Genomic DNA, 26,601 nt, shown 5'->3' with positions numbered 1-26,601 from the left:
GCAACCCGGCCCCACACCTGACTTTCTTTTCTTTTTTTTTTTTATAAAGTTTATTTATTTATTTAGTATACAGTGTTCTGTCTACATGTATGCCTGCAGGCCAGAAGAGGGTACCAGATCTCATTATGGATGGTTGTGAGCCATCATGTGGTTGCTGGGAATTGAACTCAGGACCTCTGGAAGAGCAGTCAGTGCTCTTAACCACTGAGCCATCTCTCCAGCCCCACACCTGACTTTCTTTTGTCTTTTTTTTTTTTTTTTTTGATTTTTCGAGACAGGGTTTCTCTGTGGTTTTGGAGCCTGTCCTGGAACTAGCTCTTGTAGACCAGGCTGGTCTCGAACTCACAGAGATCCGCCTGCCTCTGCCTCCCAAGTGCTGGGATTAAAGGCGTGCGCCACCACCGCCCGGCCTTTTGTCTTATTTTTAAAGATAGAGAAGCATTTTTAAATTCAAGTTGTAAAGAGCCAGGATTGGGGTGTATCTTAGTGATGCCAGGCATTTGCCTGGCATTTGAGATCCTCATCACTACAAAAAGCGTGTGTGTGTGTGTGTGTATACACACACACACACATATATATAGTTTATTAAACTGCCTTCATTGGTTCTCTGAGAGAAGTTAGCTTATGTTGTTTACAGGCTGTATTCTACAGTTCTGGATGGAAACTATTTTTTGGTGCATGCTGGCAGGCACACTAACATTGACCTACATCTTGAAGGCCTTGTTTAAAAATTAGACTGAAACTGGAGAGATGGCATACTGGTTGTGAGTATTTGCTGCTCTTGTAGAGGAGTTTGGTTCCTCTGGAGCTGTTGTTGCAGGTGCTTCCTTGTTGCCAGATTGTAAATCCTGGGGACTGAACTTGGGTCCTCTGCAAGAGCAGTGCATGAGGCTTCTTTCCAGCCCTTGTTACATTTGTTTTTAAACTCTGTGTGTGTGTGTGTATGCGTGTGCATATTTCTACTATGGCACACATGTGGAAGTCAGTGGACTTCCATTAGTCAGTTTTCTCTACCATGTGGGATGGAACTCAGGTTGTTTAGTGTGGTGGCAAGTACCTTAATCTGTTGAGCCATCTTTCCTTCCAACTCTCCTAGAATACAGCTTTTGAACGACTGCTATGGAACCCAAGGCCTCATCTATGTTAGGAGACCACTCCAGAGACCATGAGTAACTAACTACACATTCTAAACACCAAAAGTGTTTATGTTCTCCCTTCAGATTCAAAGTTGAACGCAAGTTGATGCTTTTAGTTGAACTCAAGTAAATATTGGGTGCCTTAGGCCACTCTGAGAATTGCATAGGAAAATACTGTTTGGAAACCTCATGACAGGGAATAAATGATAAAGATGGGAGAACCCAGAATAGTGGTGCTCAACTGTAGTTATACAGGAGGCTGATGTGGATAGTTTTAAGACCAGCCTGGGCAATAAAAAATACACCGTATCAAAACAGCAAAAAACAGGCCAGGAAACTTGTTCTGATTCAAAATCTCTTGTGGAAAAAGTGAAGAGACTGCTACTAAGCTAGTGTAGTGGTCGCTCAGGAGGCCAAGGCAAGAAGACTGCAAGTTGGAGGCCAGCTTGGGCAACACCGATAGACTCTGCCTTAGGAAAAGAGATTTTAATAAAGGGCCAGTGAGATGGCATGGTGGATCAAGGAGCATCCCGAAGACCTGAGTTCCTAGGACCCACGTAGTGAAAACCAGCTGTGCAAGTTGTCAAACAAGCCATTTGAACACAAACATTGAAAAAGTATTAGTCTCCATTCCGTACTCGCTCCACGTGGCCTCTACCTGGAGTCAATGCCCATGTTTGATCAAACATTTCACCCCCCACTCCAAAAAAAAAAATGATGAAAAAAAATTCCCAAAAGTTAACCTTTCCTGGGTGGAGCGTTCCAACTCAGAACCGTGAGGGAGCAGCCCAGTACCGCGAATAAACCGTGTGTGGCGTCCTGAACGCAAGGCACCTTGGGACTTGTAGTTTCAAGGGTCACGGATGTGTATGAGTAGTGGCGGGACAAGAGGAAGCTCTGCGCATGTGTATGCGGCTTGCTGCACGTGTCTTTTAAGGAGGGTTTCTGTTTATAGTGAGAGTTTTCAGCTAATCTATTCGGGAGCTTTTCATTAATTCTCTCACCCGAGCCTAGTAAAAGAGGCTCCAATTCTTGCTTTTCATTAGTGAACGCTGTCGGGACTGATTGTGCTAATGAAGTGTTGTAAGTTGTTTCTCTTTTCCATTTGAGGCATACCTCCTTGTCCCTCATCTGAAGGTCAATGAAATAGGACAGAACTCGGTTGTCCTTTGGGATTAGAGTTCTGGTTGGTTTAGTAAATATTGGTTTAGGCATTGTGCGAAGACAACGAAGGGCAGTTTCAAACTGTGCTAAAAGCCAAAATTTCAAAGACTAATTTACGACCTGTCAGCTAAATTTGTCTTGGATTATCTGATTATCTCTAATGTAATAAAGTATACACTATTCCCTGAAATGGAGGAGGCCAGTCGCAGGAGGGCGAGCACTTGAATGGGCGACAGGGCTAGGAGGGGAAGTTAGAGGAACCACCAGGGTCTCCAGTTCTAGAGTACTATGTTCTGCTGTTGAAAAGGAAAACTATTGGATTTTGTTGGCAGAAGCACTCATGATCCTGCCCTTGCCTAAATTCTCTGGGCAAGGGCTCTCATCTCACTTTTATCTTCAGGTAGGGAAAGGGATTAGGTCTTCTGTTCGAATTTACTAGATCATTTTATTTAAAAAGTTATAGCCAGGGGCTGGAGAGTTTACCCAGCTGTTAAGAGAATTTATTTACTCTTCCATAGGACCATGGTTCAAGTGCTATCGCTGCTCACAACTGGTAGCTCTATTTCCAGGAGATTCAACTCTTTTTTTGACTTTTACTACCACCAGACACACATGCAGGCAAAACCACCGCATACATAAAATTCAAAAAGTTAATAACCTGTAGTATTTTCAGTTCCATGTAAAAGTGTTACAGTATTGAACAATAACAAAGATCAGAGAGTTGCTTGTGTCTCAGGTATAAAATCCACCCCAAACTGCGTGTCCTGCTCTTTATTCACATGTGGGTCAGATGTTGTTTAAGGGAGAAAGAGAAACAGCCATTTCAGTTTTTTATTTTTTCAGACCGTTTGTTTTTTGATGTAAGGGTTCCATGATGTAGCCCAGGCTTTCCTGGTACCAGTGGGTATACTGTTGCCCTACTTCCTATTTCCGCCCTCCTCCTCCCCCAAATCCTGAGATTACAGTTTTATGGGTCGCCACACCGGGCTGAGAACAGTTTAATTCTTAAGGAGTGTAGTAAGAGCGAAATTAGTTGTGGCTGAGGGATTCCTAGGCCCATTACATACCGGAGCACCCATGCACTTAAAAATTTCTAGCTCCAGCAACAAGATGCAGTCAGGAGGGCTGGAGGGAAAGTCCAATGGTTACGAGTACTGGCTACTCTTGCAGAAGACCCAGGTTTGATTTCTACATCCATATAGCGGCTCACAAACATCTGTAACTCCCTTTCCAGGGAGGAGCCCAATGCCTTTTTCTGGTTCCCACGGTACTGAACACACATGGTTCAGGTAAAACACCAATACATATTTAAAAAGAAAGGAAGAAAGCTGCAGTGAAAAAAAGGAGACGAGATGCTGGGAGGACCTAACGGCTAGAAAGGCTTGGCGGGGCGGTACTTATTCAGTCACGTGACCGAACATGGCTGTGATCGCTCTTCCAGATCACGTGTGCTTACTGCGCCTTCCGATTGGCTTGGCCAGGCCAGTTTGAACGGCCTACGGAAGCCGAAGCTATTCATTTCGGCCGCGTTTATTTTATTTTATTTTTTTTTTATTCCCAGCCTTTGGCTCCCTCCTTCCGCGCGAGCCTCTGGAGAAGCTGCAGCACTTAGGCGCCGCCGCTGCCTCCCGGGGCCTGGTAGGTGGGCCTCTCTCGGCTGGGGCCCCTTGGCTTCAGCTCTCCTCGAACCTCTGTAGGTTCTGGGCCTGCGCCGCGCGCCGCCCAGGCGTCGGGGTCGCGCCCGGCTGAGAGGCGGGGAACCGGGTTGGGCCAGCTCGCGAGGCCGGCAGAACGGGCCGGGCGGGGGAGGGGGAGCTGAGCCGATCTCAGGGGGTGGGGCCTCGGCGCCCGGGCAGGTTTGGGTGCCACGAGATGCGGGCCAGTGGGGCGGCTGGGGTCGGGTTGGAGGGGCCCTGATTGGGGGAAATCGTCGGGGGACGTCTCGAGGATCGGGTGTGTGTCGGGATCTGTTTCGGCGGGGTTTGGTTGGGTCTGATTGGGAGCGACAGCCTTGAAAGTTGGGGGGTAGGGGGGACTTGTTAGGTCCTAATAGGGAGGGGCGTCAGACTTAAACCCAGAGGGCTTTGCTGGGTCTGACTGTGAAGCGGTGATGGGGATCCGTTGAGAGTAGCGCTCCGGGCGAGTGTTTGTGCGGGACTCTTTAGGGGAAGCTTTAGGGATTGGACGAATGTCGGGTGGGGGGCTTAAGGGAACTTGACTGGGGGAGCTGCCAGAGATCCGTCAGCAGGAATTACTGCTGACTGGGGCGGAGGGTGAGAGCGAGAGAGGCTTGGCCAGACCTGATTGGGGCAGGCAGCGGGCACAGGTTCTGGGGGCTTGGGACGGGTTGCGTGGTTTTGACTAGCTCTCGTTCAGAGACCTGCCGGGCATTGCTGGTATTCTGATTAAGGGGAGTCACTGGGTCGCGTCTAGACAAAAAAAAAGGGGGGGGGCATGTACGTTTGAGGAGCTTGTAGGGCCGGTTTAGGGGAGGTAGCAGGAATGAGAAGGATCTAGGCGCTTAGGGACTTAGAGGAGCTCTGGAACCTAGGAGGTGGCTGGGATCTAGCGGAGCTTGAAGGCTGGATTTTGGGGGAAGGAATCCTCGTGGACTGAGCCTTCACCTGGAAGACCGCTGGGGCAGGGCCCTCGCTCTCGAGTGAGGCGGAAGCCGTAGGGCCCATAACCGGGGGCGGCGGCGGCGCCATGGGAAGAGGGTTCCACGTTAGGCTCGCTGTGGATCCGACGCGCCCCCGCCACCGGCCCTGATGGCCCGCTTTTATATTCCCCCCACTCGCACTCTCGAGCCCGCGAGTGAGTGGCCGAGGATGGCTTAGCTGGCGGGGACCCCGCACTTGGACAGGCGCGGATCCGAGGCCTCTGCTTCTCCGCGGAGAGCGCTTGCGTCTGCATGCAGCCGCCTCTGCCTTGGGGACTCAAGTTGGGTCTCACACAGAACCCCAGCGACCCAGCGCTGACCCAGGCCCCTACCCCTGCAGTTCGCCTTGCGCCATGGACTGGCAGCCAGACGAGCAGGGCCTGCAGCAGGTCTTGCAGCTTCTCAAAGACTCGCAGTCGCCCAACACAGCTACTCAGCGCATTGTGCAGGATGTATCCTTCTTTCCTTCCGGGGCTGCTGGAACAGGGCTGGTGTCTGCACCTCGTGAAAGCTAGAGAGGGAGGGACCACTTCTTGATCCCCAGACTCAGAAAGAACATGACATGAGAATGAGAATTAAAGGCTTTAGATCCCTGGGTTCCATTTCCAGAGGTGCATAGAATGATGGGAATGCCTGGTCAGTTCACTGAGCACTTAATCCTGTTAAAAATGATGCTGTTAACTCTCGTTTTATAGATGGGGACCTGGAGGCTTAGAAAGGAAAAATGCCTTGGCTAAGCTTCAGCTAGGAACCAGGGTGAGAAGCCCAGCCATCTCAGATTTAGTCCAATTTGCCTTGTCAGAATGAGGCTAGATGGGGAGGAACGCTGGAGTTGCAACATGAGTGTAGTTGAAAACTTTTTTTTTTGCTGCTTGTTTAGCAATATAAGTATCTTGGTTAGTTTTGTTGTCAATTTGATACACCTATGAAGAGGGATCTTCGATTGAAGAATTAACTCTATCAGAATGGCCTGTGGGAATGGATGTGGGGCATTTTCTTGATTGATGTAGGCAGGCCTGCTGGTCTAGCCCAGCCCGTTGTGGACCTGGGCTGTATAAGAAAGGATTGTGAGTCTGGGAAGGAGCCAGTAAGCAACTTTGCACAATGGTTTCTGCTTTGGAACATCTCTCTCCATGATGAACTAAAACAAACCCTTTACTCCCTGCCTTGGCTCTTGGTCAGTGTTTTATTGCAGCAGCAGAGAAGCAGATTAGAATAATGAGTTCAGAGTTAAATGAAATGGTCATGGTGGCGTTAATCACAGTATTCAGGAGGCAGAGGCAAGCGAATCTCGGAGTTTGAGGGCAGCCTGGTCTTATGTAGACCTGTGAACAGTATCAAGTTTCACTTGAAAATGGGACAAGTTCCCCACCTTTTTCTGCAGTGTGGAGGCTGGAACATGAGGGCCTGGGGCATGCTGGCCACTCGCTTTGTCTTCCAGCTGCATCCCTGAGTCCTGCTCCCTGGATTCCCAGTTGTTCTCCCAAGGCCGGAGACTGAATGGCCTCCCGTGTGCCAGGCATGTGCTTTGCTATTGAGCTGTGTCCCTTGACTGCTTTTTTGAGTCAGTGTCTCTCTGTATAACAGAGTAAGAACTGAATGTGTAGCTCAGGTTGGCCTTCAACTGTCTCAGCCCTAGTGCTAGGATTATAGGCATGCCCCACACCCAGTAGCCTTCCGTTCTGATTGAGAAAAACAGATCAGTGGAGTGCCAACGTCAGAAGTGAGTAGCAGCTCTCACTTTAAGAGGAGTAGTCTTTTCGAACGCACTCCTGCTCTGGCAAGGACATGAGGTGGTCAGGAAGCTCAGACATGCATCCTAGTCCATGTGTGACTTGGTCTCCTGAAAAGGCCCTTTGGTGCTGTAGCGGTGGTGATTGGTCAGTGTCATCCCAGGAGCTGGCTGCCTAATTGCATTGGTCACTCACTTTCTGAGCTATATAGCACTGAAGGAATATTGCCAAGGAAAGGTTCCTGTCTCTCAAGTTGTTTGTTAGTTGTTTGTTTTTTTTTGTTTTTGAGCCAAGATCTTGGGATATGGTCCAGGCTGGCCTGGAATTCAAGACCTTGCCTAAGCTTCCCTAGTGTGGGATCACAGGGGTGCCCCGATACAAGTGACTTTCCAAGTCCCTTAACAGCTTGGCAGAAACTTAAACAACTCAACCAGTTTCCCGACTTCAACAATTATCTGATCTTCGTTCTGACCAGACTCAAATCAGAAGGTATGTTCTCTGTCCCTCCATGCCATGCGTGTCTTGCTTCTACTCACTGCCACAGCCCTCTGACCTTAGCACTTTCCCACAGACGAGCCAACCCGCTCTCTCAGTGGCCTCATCCTCAAGAATAATGTGAAGGCGCATTACCAGAGCTTCCCACCTCCTGTGGCTGACTTCATCAAACAAGAGTGTCTCAACAACATTGGCGATGCCTCCTCTCTCATCCGAGCCACCATTGGTGAGGGGGCTGTGGGGGTCGTCACCAAGGACACACTAAGGGCTTTCTCTGGGACAAGAAGCTATTCAACGTGTTCAGGGTGTTGCTTACTGAATGCTCCAACACCCTCTGTGATGATAGCACTGTTACTACTGCCATCTGACTGGAGAGGAAACTGAGGCACAGAGATGCTAAAGGGACTTGCCTGGCAAGTAACAGCTTGGGAACAAGCCAGGAAGTGCAGGTCAGCCCCCCCCCCCCCTTTTTTTTACTTTTTGAGACAAGGTAGTCCAAGCTGGCTCAAAGTCTCCAGTCTTCTCCATTCTCCTGAGTGCCTCAGTAACTCGGTGTCCACAGTTTTGTGACTTAGTCTCAAACTATGTGCCTAAGGCGCAACAGTAGCAATACTTGCTTCCTCTGTGCACACAGTCAGTAGTAGTACCCCTCAAATGACTCGTGCACTGTGGGAATTAGTTAATGGAGGCACCTTGTTGAATCCAGGAAAAAGAAGTACCCGAGGGCATTAGAGCAGGAGGACTAAGATTGACTTAGGCCGATTTCTTTTCTCTTAGGTGGTTTCTAGGAGTGTTTCAAAGTTTCTAGTTAAATTTTGTGTGAGTGAGGACACACAAGCCATTCTTGAATCTGGAGGTCAGAGAAGAACACTCACCTTCCACCTTATTGAGATGTTCTCTTGTTTTTGCTGCACAGTGTGTTCGAGGCTGTTTTGGCACAGTAGCTTCCGGTCCTTTCTTCCCTCTCCTCCCGTCTCAGAGTAGAAATGATGGGATTACAGGTGCACACCACTGCACCAGGTCATGTGGGTTCTGGGGTCAAGTCTGGGTCATCAGGCTTGGATAATGGGCGTTTTTACCTGCCGAGTCGTTCTCCTGGCTTCCAATTTTTTCTCTCCCTTTCTTTCTTTCTTTCTTTCTTTCTTTCTTTCTTTCTTTCTTTCTTTCTTTCTTTCTGTCTGTCTGTCTGTCTTTCTTTCTTTCTTTCTTCCTTTCTTTGCCATTATCTTTTTGAAATCTGTCTTCTTTCTTATTTGTTGTGTGATGTGCCTGGCGATTAGAGGACAACTTTGGAGGATGTTTCTCTGTTATGTGGACTTACGCCGTCAGGGTGGCAGCATGTGCTTGTAACTACTAAGCCAGCTTGTTGACCTTCTATAGACTGTTTTAAGGAAAAGACAGCTATTTATTTATATCTCAGGTAAGGAAGCCTTAAAAAATAAAGGCTGGGCATGGTAGCACACGCCTGCAATTTCAACACTTACTGGGAGTTTGAGGCCAGCTGGATTTAAATAGTTCTAGGCCAGCCTTAGGTGAGATCCTGTCTCAAAAAAAGGAAACAAATAAATAAATAAAATGGCTAGGTATGGTGGCCCATGCTTTTAATTTCAGCATTTGGGAGGTAGTAGCAGATGGGTCTCTGAGTTTGCGGCAAGCCTGATCTGCATAGAGATTTCCAGACTTGCAAAGTCTATACTTGTCAAGATTTTGTTTCTTGTTATTTTTCCTTTAGCAATATAGTGTGCCTGCCCGCCCTCCTCCCTCGCTTCCTTCCTTTCTACTTTGTGTGGAGGTTGGAGTGGGGTATGTAGTGCCACTGCCACTATTCATGTGAAGGTCTGAGGACAACTTTGGAGAGCTGCTTTCTCTTACCATGTGGGGCCAGGGATCTCCAAGTCAGGTTGTCGGGCTTGGTGGCAAGCACCTTTATGTGCTCCGCTCTCTCTCTCTGGCCCTACAGTGTACTTATATAACTAGGTATTATTGACGTTGTTACAGGAATTTAAGTCACATAGAGGTGATCTAAAGTCAATGAGAGGTTGGGACTTAGCTCAGTTGATGGAGTGTGCCTGTTCTCTACAGGGGTGTGCATAAGTTCTGTGTTAGCGCTGTGCCAGTTCCTGTAACGCACTAGATTCTGGCATCTCTGACGACCTGGAACTGACCCCCATGGAATAGCTGTACTTGGAAGAGCTTGAGGGTTCTGGTGCTTTTTTTGAAACAGGGTTTTGCTACTCAGCTTGGGGTTTCAAACTTGGCATCTCCTTGCCTCAGCCTCCTGGGAGCTAGCGTTACAGTTCTCCACTGTAGCGCCTGACCAACGCTGGCACTCTTACTGTTTCCATTGAAGGCTGAGATTCATGTGGAACAAGAGAGGCTTTGGGGTGTGGCCAACAGTGGATGGGGCCGTTCCATCATGGGGTGGCATCCTCATAGTCTATCCAGTTACTTCAGAGAGACTTTTCAATTTTGGGGGTTGGCATCACTTGAGAGTTGGCAGTGGCAGTTTCTGCCCTTGTAAAACACTGCCATCTTGTGTTGATGAGTGGTGTGTGCGTTGGCTACCGTATCCACTGGTGACTCCATTGCCCTAAGACCTTAGAGGAACCATATGCTTAGTACCTGTGGATTTCATTATTCTTTTTTTTTTTTTTTTTTTTTTTTGGTTTTTCGAGACAGGGTTTCTCTGTGGTTTTGGAGCCTGTCCTGGAACTAGCTCTTGTAGACCAGGCTGGTCTCGAACTCACAGAGATCCGCCTGCCTCTGCCTCCCAAGTGCTGGGATTAAAGGCGTGCGCCACCACCGCCCGGCCGGATTTCATTATTCTAAATCAGTTTATTGTAATGTGAGCATTAATCCAACATCAGTATATTTGTTTATTTAAGCAAGCATTCTCTTGGTCTGTGTGTGTGCTTACATGCTTACAAGCACGTGGACAGGAGGGGCCAGAGGAGGACATCAGATACTTGTTTTTTTCACTCTGGAATCTGGAGCTAGGCTGGTAGCCAGCAAGCCCCAGAGACCCTCCGTCTCCACTGATTACTGCATTTGGGATTACAGGTGTGTATCAGCACTCCTGGCTTTTTACCTGACTGCTGGGAACTGAACTCAGGTCCTTTATACTTGCCCGGCAAGCACTTTTACCCACTGAGCCATCTCCACAGTCCCCATGCCTGGATTTCTACTAGTCATTAGAGCTCTTTCTTCAGATAAAAGAGCTTTCATGACTTGACTGTTTGGTCCCACCATCTTCCTGCCCACAGCCTCTCTCTCTTCACCTTGGTCTTTCTTCTGTTACTACACCAGGCCTGCCATACTCTAGCCGAGACACCTTTGCCTCAGGTGACTGGAGGCTGCTTCCTGTTCATCTGTTTTAACTTCCTTCAGGTCTTTGCGTACATGTCAAGATGTCACCTGACCGCCATTTTAAAATTGCTACTCTCTAGCTGCACCTGTTGACACAGGCCTGTAACCAGCCACTCAAGTGGAGGCAAGGGGATTTGCAATTTCAGGTCTTATCTTGGCAACTGGTAACCTTAACTCAAAAAGTTAAAATAAAAAATTTAAAAAGTAGGGTTGGGTATTTAACTCAACAACAAAATGCTTGCCCAATGTGCACAGGGCCCTGGGTTCAGTCCTCAGAACTATGAAATAAAAATAATTGAAAAACAGTTTGCTCTCTTGTCAGCCCTTGGCTTGTGTCCACCCAGATCTTTGGCTTATGTATCTTCACCCCACACGTTCCCTCCATTTCTAAGAGTGGTAGTTTTGGGCAGATCTTACAATCTAGAACAGGGCTGGCTCAGAGGATGTGTGCTGAATCATCAAGCACTGCCTGAAGGGCTGCCACTCTGCAGCAGAGTGCTTACTTGGCGTTCGTGAGGTACCCTAAAGGATCAGGCTGCCATGCAGGACTTGCATGGGAAAGAAGAGAACTAGTGAGCCTGTTCCTTGGTGGGGAGGTTGGGGGGACCGCTAGGCCCTTGCCCAGCCTGAGCAGCCTCCTTTCCCTGGCTGCCCCAGGCATTCTCATCACCACCATCGCTTCCAAGGGTGAGCTGCAGATGTGGCCCGAGCTGCTGCCCCAGCTGTGTAACCTGCTCAACTCAGAGGATTATAATACCTGTGAGGTAGGCTACAAGCAGGCGATGGCCTGGCCCAAGCAGGGGCTGGAGCTTGGAGTAGGACCCCCGCCATCTCTGCCTCTCTGCCTAGGGGGCCTTTGGAGCCCTGCAGAAGATCTGTGAAGACTCCTCTGAGCTTCTGGATAGTGATGCTCTCAACAGGCCCCTGAACATCATGATCCCTAAGTTCCTGCAGTTTTTCAAGCACTGCAGCCCCAAGATCCGGTATGTGAAGTTCCCAGGGAAAAGGGGTCTTAGAGTTGGCAGGCAGGTGCAGTTCAGAAGTGATCCGTGCCTTTACTGACTACCAGGTCCCATGCCATTGCCTGTGTGAACCAGTTCATCATGGATCGGGCCCAGGCATTAATGGACAACATCGACACCTTCATCGAGGTGGGTCACTAGACTCGGGTGGATAGGGAGAGGCTGAGGGCCCTCGGGCAGCTGACCTTGTTCTTTCTCACAGCACCTGTTTGCCTTGGCTGTGGATGACGACCCTGAGGTGAGGAAGAACGTGTGCCGTGCACTAGTGATGCTTCTGGAAGTGCGGATCGACAGGCTCATCCCTCACATGCACAGCATCATTCAGGTATGCATGGCCACCGCAGGGCTGGTGGGCGGCTGGAGGGGTCGGGGACGCCCCCGCAGTCGGGCTGGGTCTCAGCCTCTCCCTATTGCCCCAGTACATGCTGCAGAGGACCCAAGACCATGATGAGAACGTGGCCCTGGAGGCCTGTGAGTTCTGGCTGACGCTGGCCGAGCAGCCCATCTGCAAGGAAGTCCTGGCCTCCCATCTGGTCCAGTGAGTGCACTAGCCCCATGCCAGCACCTGCAGCCCTCCCTGCACCTGTACCTCCCCCAAATGCTTCTGCCTACCACAGCTCACGCAGTCCATGTCAGTTTACTTTGTTTGGTTTTGATTTTGGATTTTTCGAGACAGGGTCTCTCTGTAGCTTTGGAGCCTGTCCTGGAACCAGCTCTTGTAGACCAGGCTGGCCTCAAACTCACCGAGATCCGCCTGCCTCTGCCTCCTGAGTGCTGGGATTAAAGGCGTGCGCCATTACTGCCTGACTGTCAGTTTACTTTGAATCTTGTGTATATTGATTTTTTTTTTTTTTGAGACTGTAACTTAAATGGCTTAAAAAATTAAGTAACAGAAACCAAATAGGGTGGCTCATACCCATCACTTGGGAGGCTAAAGTAGGATATTAGCACAAATTTTTGAGGCTGGATAGGGCTACCTAATAAGTTTTAGGTCAGTTCTGGGTTACATAATGAGACCTTCCCTCAAACAAAACAAAAAAAACAAAAGCTAGTAGGCAAAAAGATGAGAAAACAATTCTCCAGCAAATCAAGGCCTCAGCCTGGCCAGACCCAGGTGCTCAGGACAAGAAAGCCGTCCACTTCTGCTGTCTTAGCTTCCTTTTCTGGCATGACCTTCCTGCATAGGCAATGCTGTGGTGCTGGCGTTACTTTTGTGTGTTGTTGTTTTTGGAGACAGAGTTCTCTGTGTATGGTTATCCTGGAACTCGCTCTGTAGACTAGGCTGGCCTCAAACTTAGAGATCTGCCTGCCACTCTCTGTGCTGGGATTAAAGATGTGTGCCACTCCGCTTGGCAAGCTCTGGCATTCTTCAGTTTAGGAGTTGAGAGACTTGAGTGATATTTAAGTAACAGGACCTTCATCACCTTTTTGGGGTTTTGAGACAAGTGGGATGGGACTTGAGTTCCAGCTCTCAGACTCTGAAGTCCTAGTGGCAGACCCATGTGAACCATGGCTGTTTGGAGCCCCTTCCTTTGCTCTGGTCAGTCTGGATCACTTGCCTTTGAAATTATTGATAACAAGTAGGTGTTGTGGCTGAAGGGACAACAGGACTTTCAGCAGACAGGGGCAGGACAGCTGAGTCTGTTTTTATGCCTAAGGTTATTGTGCTCCAGAGTGTGTAACTATTTTCCTTGCTTGTTCCTGCCATGGGCCCAGTAGCTTCATCTCTGCAGTGCCCAGATATTGGGTCAGATGTTTGTGCTTTGTTGTTTTGCTGGGGTACAGCATTTTCAGTATTCTGGCATTCATTGTGTTTGGGTCAAGGGCTGTTTGGTGGTACTTGCCACTAAGATGGAGCAGCTGCATGTGGCAGTAAACACTTGTAATCTCGGTGTTTGGAGGTTGAGGTAAAAAGTTCATGATGTCCTTTTCTTAAAAATGCATATTGGTGTTCTGCCTGCATGTTCGTCTGTGCATCTGTGTGTGTGGTGCTCACAGAGGCCAGAATGTTTGATTCCCTGGGGCTAGAGTTAGAACAGCTGATGATCTTAGTGACTGAGCTCTCTCTAGTCCCAGTGGCTACTTAGACCCTGTTTCAAAAGATAGGGGGAAATTATGTCTCTTCATGATGGTGACTGAAAATGTTAGTTCCCTGAAGGAGAGTGGACAGACAGGACACAGGGACATGGGTGTGCTGAACAGTCTGTCCCTCTCTCAGCCCTCCACCATTCCTGCTTCCTCTGCAGGATGGCACCTCAACCAGAGTCCCTGCATTCTTTTCTTTTTTTTTTTTTAAATAATTTATTTAACTTTATCTTATGTTCTACGTTATGGTTTTGGTCCCTGGTCCCTTTAAGAGACAAGCCACGCCCACTCCCTCCCCCATCCTCTGAGCAGGCTGATCTTCAGCTTCCGGCCTGAGCTCGGTCTCTTTTCCATCTTCCTCTCGGAGAGGCAGCTTCGCTTCTGCCTCTCTCCCCCCCTTCTCTGTCTCTTTCTCCTCTCTCTGCCCCCCCTTCCCCCTTCCCCCTCCATAACCCCCTGAATAAATATTCAGCCTCACTCTGCATGTCCTGTCTATCCATGTCTCTGTCTCCTGCCCTCCTGCCATGTGCTCCCTGCCTGGGACCAGCCATTGCTCAGGGACCAGCAGCCATCTCTGCCTGGAACTGGCTGCTCCCAGAGCCTGCTGCCTGCCGCCACATCACCCACAACCACCGCTCGGGCCACTGTTCTGGGACCGGCAGCCGTCTCTGCCTGGGACTGGCTGCTCCAGGGCCCGCTGTTTGCTGCCACATGGCTCGCTACCACCATTTGGGACCTACAGCATTTCTGCTGCCTACTGCCGCCGGGGATCTTGCAGCATTTTTTAAAAAATTATAAAATTCATTGGTGTGAAGGTATCAGATCACCTGGAACTAGAGTTACAGACAGTTTTGAGCTACCATGTGGTTGCTGGGAATTGAACCCAGGTCTTCTGGAAGAGCAGCCAATGCTCTTAACCACTGAGCCATCTCTCCAGCCCCCTGCATTCCTTTTAGTTTTTCGAGACAGAGTTTCGCTGTAGCTTTGGAGCCTGTCCTGGAACTAACTCTTGTAGACCAGGCTGGCCTCGAACTCACAGAGATCTACCTGCCTTTGCCTCCCTGCCTCCCAAGTGCTAGAATTAAAGGCATGTGCTACCACTGCCCGGCCCTTGGCATTCTTACCAACAGTCTCTCTCCCTGCAGGTTGATTCCTATCCTCGTGAATGGGATGAAGTACTCTGAAATTGACATCATCTTACTTAAGGTCAGCTGGGAGTGGCCACAGTTGGCTGTGGGTGGCCAAGAGCATGGGTGTTGGGTTGGAGTCTCCAGCCAGTGCTGAGAAATCTTCCTGGGCTGGTCCCTAGGGGGATGTGGAGGAGGACGAGGCAGTACCTGACAGCGAGCAGGATATCAAGCCCCGTTTCCACAAGTCACGCACAGTGACACTGCCCCACGAGGCTGAGCGGCCTGATGGCTCTGAGGATGCGGAGGATGATGATGACGACGATGCTTTGTCGGACTGGAATCTGAGTAGGTAGTAGGCCAGCTCTGCAGGGAGAGGGTGAGACGTTGGTGCAGAGCAGTTTGTGAAGAACTGGTGGTGACATTTGGTCCCAGGGCTGAGATAAAAGGACTGAATACCTACTCCACAGGCCTCTCACCCTGAGTCCCATTGTCCCCCTTCAGGGAAATGCTCCGCCGCTGCGCTGGACGTCCTTGCTAATGTCTTTCGGGAGGAACTGCTGCCCCACCTACTTCCCCTGCTCAAGGGCCTCCTGTTCCACCCTGAGTGGGTGGTCAAGGAGTCAGGGATCCTGGTGCTGGGTGCCATTGCTGAGGGTGAGTCCCCAACATGTGATCGGCATCTGCCTGGGCTGACCTGGTCAATGCCAATGAAGAATGCAACTCCACAACACAGTCTGGGCCTCTTCATCCTTCCATTCTTTATTGGTTTTCAGGACAAGGTTTCTCTGTATGTGGACCAATCTGGCCACCAGCTCAGAGATCAGCCTGCTTCCTCATTCTTTCCAAAGAGCTTTGTTATTTGTCTCCTCCTTGCTTGACCTGAAAAGACACACCCTCAGCCCCCCCCCTGCTTCCCCCCCCCCAGCAAATTCTCAACACAGCAGCCCTCTTCGTGGTTCTCACAAGCAAGTGATTGCAATGCTCCAAGCATTGTGCAGCAGCTATAGTGCCCACTGGTCCTTCCTCGATACCCATACCACTGGGGTACCCTTTGCATCAGAGTCTGCAGGGTACTTCATCCATATAGCCAGGGCCAGGCCTAGGCTTCATACACGGGCAAATTGAGCTACACAAGCTGCGGTCAGTTTCCTTGTGTTCAGTTTAGGTCTGGACTCAAACTTGACTCTTGCTGTGTGCTAGGCTGCCCCCCTAGAATTAGAAGTGCCTCGTTTTGGAGACCCCTTAAATTTAATCCAGTATAAACGAGCACAGTTGTGACCTGTGGTCACAGACTGGAGGAGCATGACTGCCAGTGTAGTCTACACAGGGAGTCAGGCAGGCTAGGGAGACATCTGAACAACACATAGTGTGCCTGCGAGTTGGCACAGCTCTGGACTTCCACAAGACAGAGGGTGTGGACTGACCATTTTTTGGCCCATGTGTGACCATCTCACCACCCAGAATTGTCACCCAAATTCCAGCCATTAGGCAGTAAGAGGTTTCAATCTGGAGAGCCTTTAATACCTATGAGTGAGGCCTGGGATGCAGTCTATTAGTATAACACTTGTCTGGATTTTTCAAGAGTCTATCTAAAAATGGTTTCCTGACTTCTGCTTACTAGGTGACTATGACATCTCAGATACCATGCAACATGTGTGCATGGTTATTTTGTTTGTTTGTCTTTTGGTTTTTTGAGACAGTGTTTCTCTGTGTGTATCTCTGGCTGTCCTGGAACTCACTCTAGACTCTGTAGACCAGGCTGGCCTCAAACTCACAGAGATCCGCCTGCCTCTGCTTCCCTGAGTGCTGGGGTTAAAAGCGTGGGCCACCACCGACTGGCTTATGTTTTGTTCCTTGAGACAGAGTCTTGTTCTGCTATGATTCTCCTGCTTCAAGCTTCCTAGTGTTGGGATTGCAGGTATGTTTCACCACACCTGGCAAGTCTTGGAGATCTGGCAGTCCTGCCTCAGCTTTCAGAGTACAGGGAGTGTCACCTTTGACTGTGTTGAGAAAACCTTGTTAGGTGTATTGTGTTCTGTAGACCAGTGAGGGCGATCTAAAGAAGTTGATACCAACGTGTGCTCAAAGCACTCAGGCAGGCAGATCCCTTGAGTTCAAGGCCAGCTGGTCTAAACATCAAGTTCCAGTAAAGTCAGGACAAAAAAGTGGGGGAAGGGAAGCTAAAACACAAGTTTTTTTTTTGTGTGTGTTTCTTTGTTTTGTTTTTGTGGGGTTTTTTTTGTTGTTTTTGTTTGTTTTTTGGTTTTTCAGAACAGGGTTTCTCTGTAGCTTTGGAGCCTGTCCTGGAACTATCTCTTTTAGACCAGGCTGGCCTGCTTCTGCTGGGATTAAAGGCATGTGCCACCACCGCCCAGCAGGCCAGGGTTTCTCTGAGTAGTTTTGGAGCCTCTCATGGGGAAAGAAAAGAATGAGGGCTGGGGAGATGGACGGCTCAATGGTTAAGAGTGCTCATGACCTTCCCAAGGACCTGAGAGTCATTCCTAGCACCCACCTGGCCTCTCACAATTGCTTGTAACTCCAGCCCTTGGACCACTGGCACGCTCTTCTGACCTTGTGGGTGCCTCACACCAACACACCCCTCACACAAAAGTAAATCGAAAGAAAAAGAAGAGAAACACAGAAGGTTCCAAGTTGGGAATCACTTCCTGTCCATCTGTCCCATGAAGTCTAACTCACTAAATAATCCTGCACATTTTGATTAGTCTTGTGTTTTTTTTTTTTTTAAGGCTGGGGTTGTGGGTCCTTTCTCCATGATGTACTAGTCTTGAACCTGTGGCAGGCCTCCTGCCTTGTTCTAAGTACTGGCATTGTTGGTTTGAGCTACTGACCAGTCAGAATTTGAACCACCTTCAGCTCCAGTATATCTTCTCTGTCTCCTCTTGCTCCTGTCTTTCATGGGCTCTGAAACGCCACCAAGCCTCAGCTTTCCCACCTATTATGTTTGGTTGGATATGCCTAAGCCCCAGCCTTCTCTTACTGCAGGCTGTATGCAGGGAATGGTGCCCTATCTACCTGAGCTGATCCCACACCTCATCCAGTGCCTGTCAGACAAGAAGGCCCTGGTACGCTCCATTGCCTGCTGGACACTGAGCCGCTATGCCCACTGGGTAGTCAGCCAGCCACCAGACATGCACCTCAAGCCTCTGATGACAGAGCTGCTCAAGCGTATCCTGGATGGCAACAAGAGGGTGCAGGAGGCAGCCTGCAGGTAAGCCTTGACCCCTGACCCCTGTCCCTCCAGTGGCTCTTCACCCTGGGAAATGATGATGCCTGTGACTGCTGACAAGACTCTGATCTCTGTCGTATTCGTACTGGCTGATCCCATGAACATCCTCCCCGGGTGCCTGTGGTGCAGTTCTGTCTGCCAAGTTCAAGTTCATTAAGCTTTTTCCTTCCTCTTGCATTCACCAGTGCCTTTGCTACCTTGGAGGAGGAGGCATGCACGGAGCTGGTCCCCTACCTCAGTTATATCCTTGACACTCTTGTTTTTGCCTTTGGCAAATACCAGCATAAGAATCTGCTCATCCTCTATGATGCCATTGGCACCCTGGCCGACTCTGTGGGCCACCACCTTAATCAGCCGGTGAGTCCCTAGAGACCCTCTGTGTCCTATCCTTGTGTCCCTGGGCATCTGGTGTCTTGTGTTTTTACCCTGTGATATGATATGTCACATATCAGGGACATGACCACGGCTTTGACAGGCAGACTTCCCCTGCCTCTAGTCTAGTGCGAGAGATGGACAGTAATGAGGCAGTGTGGCCAGTGCTGTGATCTGGGAGTGCATGGGCTGTGGGAAGCAGGAGGCCCCACCCAGGTTTCTGTGAGTGGGAGGAAGGGACAGATGAGAAACATCAGAAGGGCTTACAGATTTTGAACTATGGCCAGGAGCCTGGATGTCATCCTTTAAGGGACAGCATTGACAGAGTTAGACTGCCAAACCTATCCAGGAAACCCAACTTGCTATTCCTTCTTCAGGAATATATTCAGAAGCTGATGCCTCCACTGATCCAGAAGTGGAATGAGCTCAAGGATGAAGACAAGGACCTTTTCCCCCTGCTGGAGGTGAGTGGGCTTAGGTCCTTCTGCAGAGCCCCTCCATCTGGCCAGAGCTCACCCTTGCCCTTTCCCCTGCCAGTGTCTGTCGTCTGTGGCCACTGCCCTGCAGAGTGGCTTCCTGCCCTACTGTGAGCCTGTCTACCAGCGCTGTGTTACTCTGGTGCAGAAGACACTGGCCCAGGCCATGGTGAGCACCCTGGGCCCCCTGCACACTTGCTCTACTGCCCAGGCCCTAGCCTATCTCCCTCACCTACCCCCTTTGTATCCAGATGTACACACAACACCCTGAACAGTACGAGGCCCCTGACAAGGACTTCATGATCGTTGCATTGGACCTGCTTAGTGGTTTGGCTGAGGGCCTGGGTGGCCATGTGGAACAGCTGGTAGCCCGAAGTAACATCATGACATTGCTCTTCCAATGTATGCAGGTGAGTGGGTACCCTACAATAGGCCACACCTAAAAGGCCAAAGGAACTTTTTATAGGCCATAATAGTTACATAGCAGCTGCCATAGTTGACCCTTAGGGGGCGGGGTCAGGATCCTGATTGTGCCCAGGGAACATCAAAGAAAAGGAGCCCTTAAGAAATAAAATTTCATGGGTTAGACAAAGGACTCCACAGTTGAAAGCACTTGTTTCTCTTGCAGAGGACCTGGGGTTGGTTCCTAGCACCCACATGGTGGCTCACAACCATCTGTTATTCCTGATCTAAGGCATCGATCGCCCTCTTCTAGTCTTTGTGGACACTAGGCGCACACATGGTGCACAGACATGCATACAGGCAAAACTCTAATCATACACCTAAGATGAAAGTCAATATTTTTTCCTTTTAAAGACTAGGCATGGTGTTACATGACTTGAAATCGAGTGCTCAGGAGTCAGAGACTTGTGGGTATCTGAATTTAGGCCATTCAGGGCTACATAGTGAAACCTTGTCTCCAAAATAAAATAATCAGTTCTGTGCTGTCAAAATGGCTCAGCAGGTAGGGATGTCTACCACCACGTCTTATGACAACCTGGCCAGAGAACTCCAGGACCCACATGAATTAAAGAGTGAACCAACTCCTGCAAGTTGACCTCTGACCTCCACATGTCTGTCATGGCACTTGTACTTACTCATGCATACACACAAAAATTAAATAAATACAAATTTTAAGGGTGTATAAATATGATGAGCTCCACAAACTGTCTCAAAAAACAAAGTGGAAGGCTTGGGATGGTCAGTGGTAGAGCTCTTGCCACTCTAGCAACCTCCAACACTAACGTAAATAAAAACAATAAATGGTGGGAGGTTCTCAGGAATGACACCTGGTTTTTGCCTGTCCTCCCATGTACAGGTGTTCACTCATACCCTGTTCACACAGAGATAGAATAAAATTCTTGTCAGGGAATGTAGTGCAGGTTGATCTCAAAAATAAAGTTTGACCATTGGGCAGTGGTGGTGCACCCCTTTAATCCCAACTAGAGCTATGTAGTGAGACCATGTCTCCAAAATATGTATGTATGTATGTATGTATGTATGGGCTAGAGAGATGGCTTAGTCAGTAAAGTGCTTGTTGGACAAGAATAGGAACCTGTGTTTGATTTCCATCACCCATGGGGGCAGGGGCTGAAGTGGTGGCTTAGGTTAAGGGTACTTGCTGCTCTTTCAGAGAACCTAAGTTTGGTTCCAGCACCCAAATCAGGTACCTGACAATGACAAGTGCCTGCAACTCCAACTCTTCAGGGATCTGAGTCCCACGCTAGCCTCCAAGGACACCTGTACAGCTCTCTTCCCTGAATATACACACAAAGATAAAATAATAGGTACAGCTGCACAGGGACCTGTAATTCCAACTGGGAAAATGGAGACAGGAGGATCCCTGAAGTTCTCTGGCCAGCTTGTCTACTTGAGTTTTAGTGAGCTTAGGTTTGGAAAGAAATTATGTTTCGAAAATAAGGTTGGGTAGCAACCGAGGGAGATGACCTCATGCACAGGGACACTGGTGCCACATACAGTAGTCAGCCTTGTTTGTGCAACAGACCCTGTCTCAAGAAAGAAAATTTAGGGGTCTATTTAATAATTTGTTAATTTGTGGTTTGAGGGCTGGGGATGGAACAGGATTTTGGAGCATTTTAAGTAAATGCTCACCAATGAACTTCACTGCCAGGTCCTGGCAACAGGCTATATAGTATAGTAGGAGACGGCTAAGAGGGTAGGGGACAGACCTGCACCTCTGCCAGTGTTTATGGTCAGGATGTGCTCTAGGGACTGTGCCGCCTCAGCTGGCTTGGATGGAAGGAGTGGGAGCCCTGTCATTTTGCCACCTCTCCCAACTCCAGGACTCCATGCCTGAGGTCCGGCAGAGCTCCTTCGCCCTTCTGGGAGACCTTACCAAAGCCTGCTTTATCCACGTCAAGCCCTGTATCGGTAGGCTACCCCATTTCCCTATCCTATGGCCCCAGTCTTGGCCTCCAGTGATGGAGGTATGCCCTGGGAGGCCAATGACTGGACTGGGATGTATTCATACTGTCTGATGGACTGCTCAGCCAGTTCTGGGAATGTGGCCTCATTGGCCTTTCTGCTCAGTCTTTTATTTTCCTGCTCTTCTCTTCCGTTAGCTGAGTTCATGCCTATCCTGGGCACCAACCTGAACCCTGAGTTCATCTCTGTCTGCAACAATGCCACCTGGGCCATTGGGGAGATCTGCATGCAGATGGGTGAGTGCCCTAAAAGTAGCAGACTGCCTCTTCATTGCTCTGTTTCTATCTTGGGGGCCAGACCTTGATTCCGACAGGCCCCCTAAAGGAATGCCTCTGATTGGACAGGGACAAGAACATGTTTTGATTTCCCTGACAGGTGAAATCAAAGAACTAAAACATCATTTATGAGGTGGGGTATATGGTCTGTTCCTGCTGGGCCTTCTCATGTAATTGTCTTCCTGAAAAACCCAGTGGGATCAGTTAGGTGACTTGGGCCTCCTCACCTGTGGGTAGTAACTTGAGAGAGTCCTTTGGGTGGGTCTGTTGTGGCTGTGGACTCGTGTGGGAGCATCCCGAGGAGGTTTTTTGTGCTCTCGGGCTTTGTGGTACACCAGTCTGCGTGGAACTCGGGCCATGGACTGAGGTCAGCAGTACCCAGCTGACCTTCTGTGGGTGAAGTGGGCCATGCAGGGCTCTAAATGGCTGGTTCCTAGGGGCAGAGATGCAGCCCTATGTGCAGATGGTCCTCAACAATCTGGTGGAGATCATTAACAGGCCCAACACGCCCAAGACACTACTGGAAAACACAGGTGAGTACCAGGATTGGGCTGAGAGGGGAGAGTTCCAGGAAGGGTGTCAGCACCTGGAATGGGATTCTGGGAGGAACCCAAGAAAGAATACTGGCTTTAGATTATATGGGAAGAGACCTAGGCTGGGTGGGGAGGACACCCGAATGGGCCAAACTCAAAGGCCCAGGATAACCACAGGGTCGTTCAGTTGGGGACTGTGGGGCGGGGCTCGGTGCCTCCTGTCAGAGGCCCCGCCACGTACCGTCCCGGGGCCGCTCGGGGTTGCAGGTCGCCTGACGAGTCCCTCTGCCATTCCAGCCATCACCATCGGCCGCCTGGGCTACGTGTGCCCACAGGAGGTGGCACCCATGCTGCAGCAGTTCATCCGGCCTTGGTGTGTGCCTGCCTGGGTGGGGCCTGCTGGGGGTGGGCAGAACAGCTGTGCTCCCCAGCGCCACCCCCATGGATGCATGTGGGAGACCTCTTCCTATGGATACCCCCCTCCCTGTTCCCTCCAGCCATCCTTCATCTATGCTTGTCTAGCCCCAAGTCCATCCACTGACCTGCTGCCCTCCTCCATGGCCAGGTGCACATCCCTTAGGAACATCCGGGACAACGAGGAGAAGGATTCTGCCTTCCGAGGCATCTGCATGATGATTGGTGTCAATCCTGGGGGTGTTGTGCAGGTCCGCGCAGCGGGGCCCAGAGGGCAGGGCGGGGGCTGGCTTGGGCAGCCCCTCACATGGGCTCTGTCATATTTCAGGACTTTATTTTCTTCTGCGATGCTGTAGCCTCCTGGGTGAGTCCAAAGGATGACCTTCGGGACATGTTTTATAAGGTAAGGCTCCTGCTGGTCCAGGGGAGTCCTGGGGAGTAGACACCATCAGCTTGTTCCAGCCCGTAGTCAACCCTGCCTCTCTGCAGATCCTCCATGGCTTCAAAGACCAAGTCGGGGAGGAAAACTGGCAGCAGTTCTCAGAGCAGTTTCCGCCACTGCTCAAGGAGAGGCTAGCAGCCTTCTACGGGGTCTAGGTGAACGTGGAGACCACCAGGTGAGCGGGTCTTTCAGTTCTCAGGCTTATCACAGAGTGAAAAGGATGAAGGCCCTGACCCTCCCTCTCCCCTGCAGGTTTCTGTCTGCGTCATCGTCGGAGGGTGTGCTGGGGAATGTGCTGCTTCCAGAAGTCACTGTGCCCTGGTCCAGGGGGGTTAGGGAGGAGTGAGTGGGACCTAAATCCAGATGCTGCCTAGCTGTGCATCTGTCCATCTGTCGGTCCACTTGCCCCACCAGGCCTGATGAGTGGGCAGGTGGGTGGGGACTCCATGCTCATCCTACAGATAGGGAGGGGGGTGGGACTTCTTGGTGGGCAAGAGTTCTCTGGGCTCTAATCTGGGTCATCTCAGGCAGCCCATTTGGGTCAGCCATGTGGGAGGGAGGAATCCTAAGGCCTACCGAATCCGGTGTCAGATAAGGCAAGGGAATTACAGGTGGGGAGGGGGGTTCCTTGTAGAGAAGCATACACTCACATGTACACATGTGGACACACGCATGTGCGGGCACCGCAGCCAGCTAGGCTGGGTCAGCCGTCCCACCATTTCCTCGACTGCATGGAGACAGTAGAATTAGTGAACCCCCAAATTATGCCTATGGCCTTCTGTGTACCTTGCATCTAGAGTATAAGAAGCTTCTGCTGTTTTGCCGGAATTGGCAGTGATTGGGAGGGCTGGGAGGTTTGGGGGACCTCAGCTGGGCCCCCAGGGCCAAGGGAGGAGGGCGGTCACTTTGGGACTGACCTCTCAGCACTTGCACACTTTGAACCTGCTCCACACACTTCCTGCCAGCTTCACGGCAGCCTCAGTTAGTGTGTCCCCCTCTTTGTGACATCCCAGCCAGCAGCAGAGTGGGGACCATTGGAGCAGCTGGAACTGGCTTGAGGCTTACCCTCCACACTTTTCCTGTGCTCCAAAGGCATTGAAAGCACAGGACTGGACTAGTTTTCCTTAAGAGAGCTTAAGGGCAGCCAGAGCTGCCAGCATGATTACCTGGGCCTTTCTTGAAACAGCTTCAAGGATAGTCCAGTTCTCCGCTCCTGAGAACTCTCTTCTCAAGAGCTGGGGCAACAGCGTGTGATTGGTGAGGACAAAGGTTTACTGGGTCCAGCAAGATCTGAAGGCTTGGGGGAGCAGGGTATACCCAGGGCCTCCAACTTTGTCCCTTTTGGGACTTAGTGCTCATCATAGTGTCCACTGGACTCAGAATTCCCCCCACCAGATTGGTATACTGACTCCAAAAATCCTTGAAGAAATTGGTGGGGGAATGCCATCAAGGTGGGAGGGGCTTCCTGAGAGGAGGGGGGCATGAATATTTCCAAATTGGCTGTGGAAATCAGCCTTGCAAGATCCCTGAATGTTTTTCCTCCATTCCCTTCCTTGCTTCTTACTACTTTGGGAGCCCATTATATTTTGGGCTTTGACCAGAGTTCTGCATCTTAGGGCCTGCTCCATCATCCCTCTAAGGACCTGTTATCCCATCCAGGCCATGTGTCTTCTCTTAAGCGGGGTCAGGCCCTGCCTCTATTCCCAGGGACACTTAGTGCACATTCCATAACTCAGCTAGTGGCCCCCATCCCCTCCAGCCTCAAACTTGAGCAGGTCTCTGGAAGCCATTTGTAGGGAAAAAAATTTTTTTAAAGAAAAATACCATTAGCTTTCTGGTAATTCCACTTCTTTGGAGCATCCTCTGCTGGGTCTTGGGGTGTATTGATGGATTGACTATCTGATGGAGTTGTGACCCCCTCTGCCCAAGGTGGGAGTTCCAACTGTCTTCAGGAGAAGGGAGCCCAATTCTTGTGTTTTCCTTTTTTTTTTTAATTTTATTATTTTTTAAAAAAATTATTTAATTTTTTAATTTATTTTTTAGTTGGTTTTTGCACAATGAAGTTTCAGTTTCTTAACCTTCCTTGCCCAGGACTGCGGACACAGACTGACCTTGATCTGCAGCTCCTTCCCCCGCCCCCCATTTTCCTGAGTCTGATTACCATTCCCCTGTGGGCTCCCAGGTCTATCCATCTGTTACTGTGCTGTGCTGGGGACTGGCGCCTAGGTGGCGTGAGATTCCACTTGTGTAGAACTTTGTTGAGTAAAGGTCAGTTTCTTGTGAAAGTCTTGGTGTCTGGTTTCCTGGTCCTTGGCATGGGTGGTGGAGTGGTGTGGAGGTGGGCTTTTCTGCGGCTCCAGTGCTGTGGGAGTGCTGACAGAATCTGCCGGCTCTGAGCAACGAGGCAGAGAAGATAGAGCAGGAGCAGGACACCTGGTGAGCTGAGATGCTGCCTGATTGAGGCAGGAGGATAGCAAATTTGAAGTCAGTCTGGGTTGATTGAGACCTTGATTCAAAAAAGGGAGCTATAATTCCATTCATGAAATCAAATTGAGAGGGCTAGTAGCTAGCTTAGAGTGATACATCAAGTCTTACCTTTAATTCCCAGGACTTGGAAAGTAAAATTGAGGGTCCAAGGAAACCTGTTTTCATCTTTGTTACGTGGGAAGGCGAGTGTGAAAGAGGCATGCACAGAAATCGTGCAGGCTGTTTTCCAAGATTAATGTATGGCGGCCTTTCATTGGTTTGTTGAACATAATTGTAAGGCCTTATAACAGACACAACTTTAGGTCACTGGGCAGGCTAGAAATTCTTGGAGATACTAAATAGAAATAGCTGTCTGGGTGGTTGTGGAGCATGCTTTTAATGCCAGCACTTGGTATGCAGAGGCAGAAGGATCTCTCTGAGTTCAAGGCCAACCTGGTCTATAGGGTGAGTTTTTGAATGTGACAGTGTACACTTGTCATTCAGCTCCTTGGAAGACTGAAGCAGAAGGACTAAATTGAGACCAGTGTGACGTTCTCAGAAGAAAAACTTTTTATGCAGATATGTTTGTTGGCTCACATCTTAAATGCCAGCATTTGGAAGTCAGAAGCAGACAGATCTCTTGAGTTGGAGGCTAGCCTGGTCTATATAATGTGAGTTTGAGACCAGATGGGGCTCCCCATAAGTGAGGTCCTTAAAATTTAAAGAAAAAAAAAAAACCTTATGTGTTAGGTTCTACGTGGCCAATTTGGAATTGTGTTTGTGGGGAGCTATGTACTGTAGATGCAAACTTGTTCTGGCTACCATTAGACCTTAACCATTTATTGCTCCACCTGTGTCTGACCTAATGCTATTTGGAGCAACCTGAGTTCCTGGGTCATGGTCATTCAACCCCAAATAAACTCTTATCTCTTGGAGTTTAGTTGATGAAGTGCTTGCTGTGCATGGTTGAGAACGTAAGTTAGGATTCCCAACACCCACATAAATGTTGGGGGCAGGAGGAATGGAGGAGCAGAAACAGATGGATTCCTAAAGTTCATTGGTTGGCTAAGCCAGTTTAGCTGAAATGGTCAGCAGTGAAAGACCTGTTTCAAGATACATGACGGGGCTGAGAGGATCGACT

General features: G+C 49.7%; 1 protein-coding gene and 2 non-coding genes across 10 annotated transcripts; all 3 read left to right on the top strand.

The window, feature by feature from the left end:
* The first annotated feature begins 3,799 nt into the window (after nucleotides 1–3,799).
* On the top strand, nucleotides 3,800–25,273 carry Tnpo2 (transportin 2). Of its 8 annotated transcripts, none has more exons than XM_057753401.1 (25): nucleotides 3,800–3,938; nucleotides 5,300–5,411; nucleotides 7,106–7,181; nucleotides 7,264–7,413; nucleotides 11,211–11,317; nucleotides 11,403–11,536; nucleotides 11,623–11,704; nucleotides 11,778–11,900; nucleotides 11,995–12,113; nucleotides 14,806–14,866; nucleotides 14,970–15,135; nucleotides 15,292–15,444; nucleotides 17,794–18,019; nucleotides 18,223–18,394; nucleotides 18,787–18,873; nucleotides 18,947–19,054; nucleotides 19,137–19,295; nucleotides 21,189–21,276; nucleotides 21,468–21,566; nucleotides 22,049–22,138; nucleotides 22,436–22,511; nucleotides 22,704–22,803; nucleotides 22,881–22,955; nucleotides 23,042–23,169; nucleotides 23,247–25,273. In XM_057753401.1, the coding sequence occupies exons 2-24, from the start codon at nucleotides 5,313–5,315 to the stop codon at nucleotides 23,147–23,149; spliced, it is 2,658 nt and encodes an 885-aa protein (XP_057609384.1). In that variant the 5' UTR covers nucleotides 3,800–3,938; nucleotides 5,300–5,312; the 3' UTR covers nucleotides 23,150–23,169; nucleotides 23,247–25,273. The 8 variants fall into 8 exon arrangements, with proteins under 8 accessions (XP_057609384.1, XP_057609382.1, XP_057609383.1 ...); XM_057753399.1 differs by having other exon boundaries at nucleotides 22,406–22,511; XM_057753400.1 differs by having other exon boundaries at nucleotides 22,043–22,138.
* On the top strand, nucleotides 18,066–18,135 carry LOC130864238 (small nucleolar RNA SNORD41). Its single transcript, XR_009055932.1, has one exon. It is a non-coding gene; the product is annotated as a small nucleolar RNA SNORD41 (small nucleolar RNA).
* On the top strand, nucleotides 21,316–21,389 carry LOC130864246 (small nucleolar RNA ZL2). The gene has a single exon (XR_009055938.1). It is a non-coding gene; the product is annotated as a small nucleolar RNA ZL2 (small nucleolar RNA).
* Nucleotides 25,274–26,601: the final 1,328 nt, after the last annotated feature.

This window comes from Chionomys nivalis, chromosome 21, assembly GCF_950005125.1.
Source record: "Chionomys nivalis chromosome 21, mChiNiv1.1, whole genome shotgun sequence".
NCBI classification, from domain to species: domain Eukaryota; kingdom Metazoa; phylum Chordata; class Mammalia; order Rodentia; family Cricetidae; genus Chionomys; species Chionomys nivalis.
The sequence above is the reverse complement of the archived record's forward strand: the minus strand, read 5'-3'. Positions and strand labels throughout refer to the sequence as shown.

Excerpts from the sequence above, each read along its gene's own strand:
- Tnpo2 (XM_057753403.1), top strand. The coding sequence starts at position 5,313 with ATGGACTGGCAGCCAGACGAGCAGGGCCTGCAGCAGGTCTTGCAGCTT. Across the intron at positions 7,182-7,263 it reads GACCAGACTCAAATCAGAAG|ACGAGCCAACCCGCTCTCTC; the intron begins GTATGTTCTCTG and ends ACTTTCCCACAG. Across the intron at positions 18,395-18,786 it reads GCCACCACCTTAATCAGCCG|GAATATATTCAGAAGCTGAT; the intron begins GTGAGTCCCTAG and ends TTCCTTCTTCAG.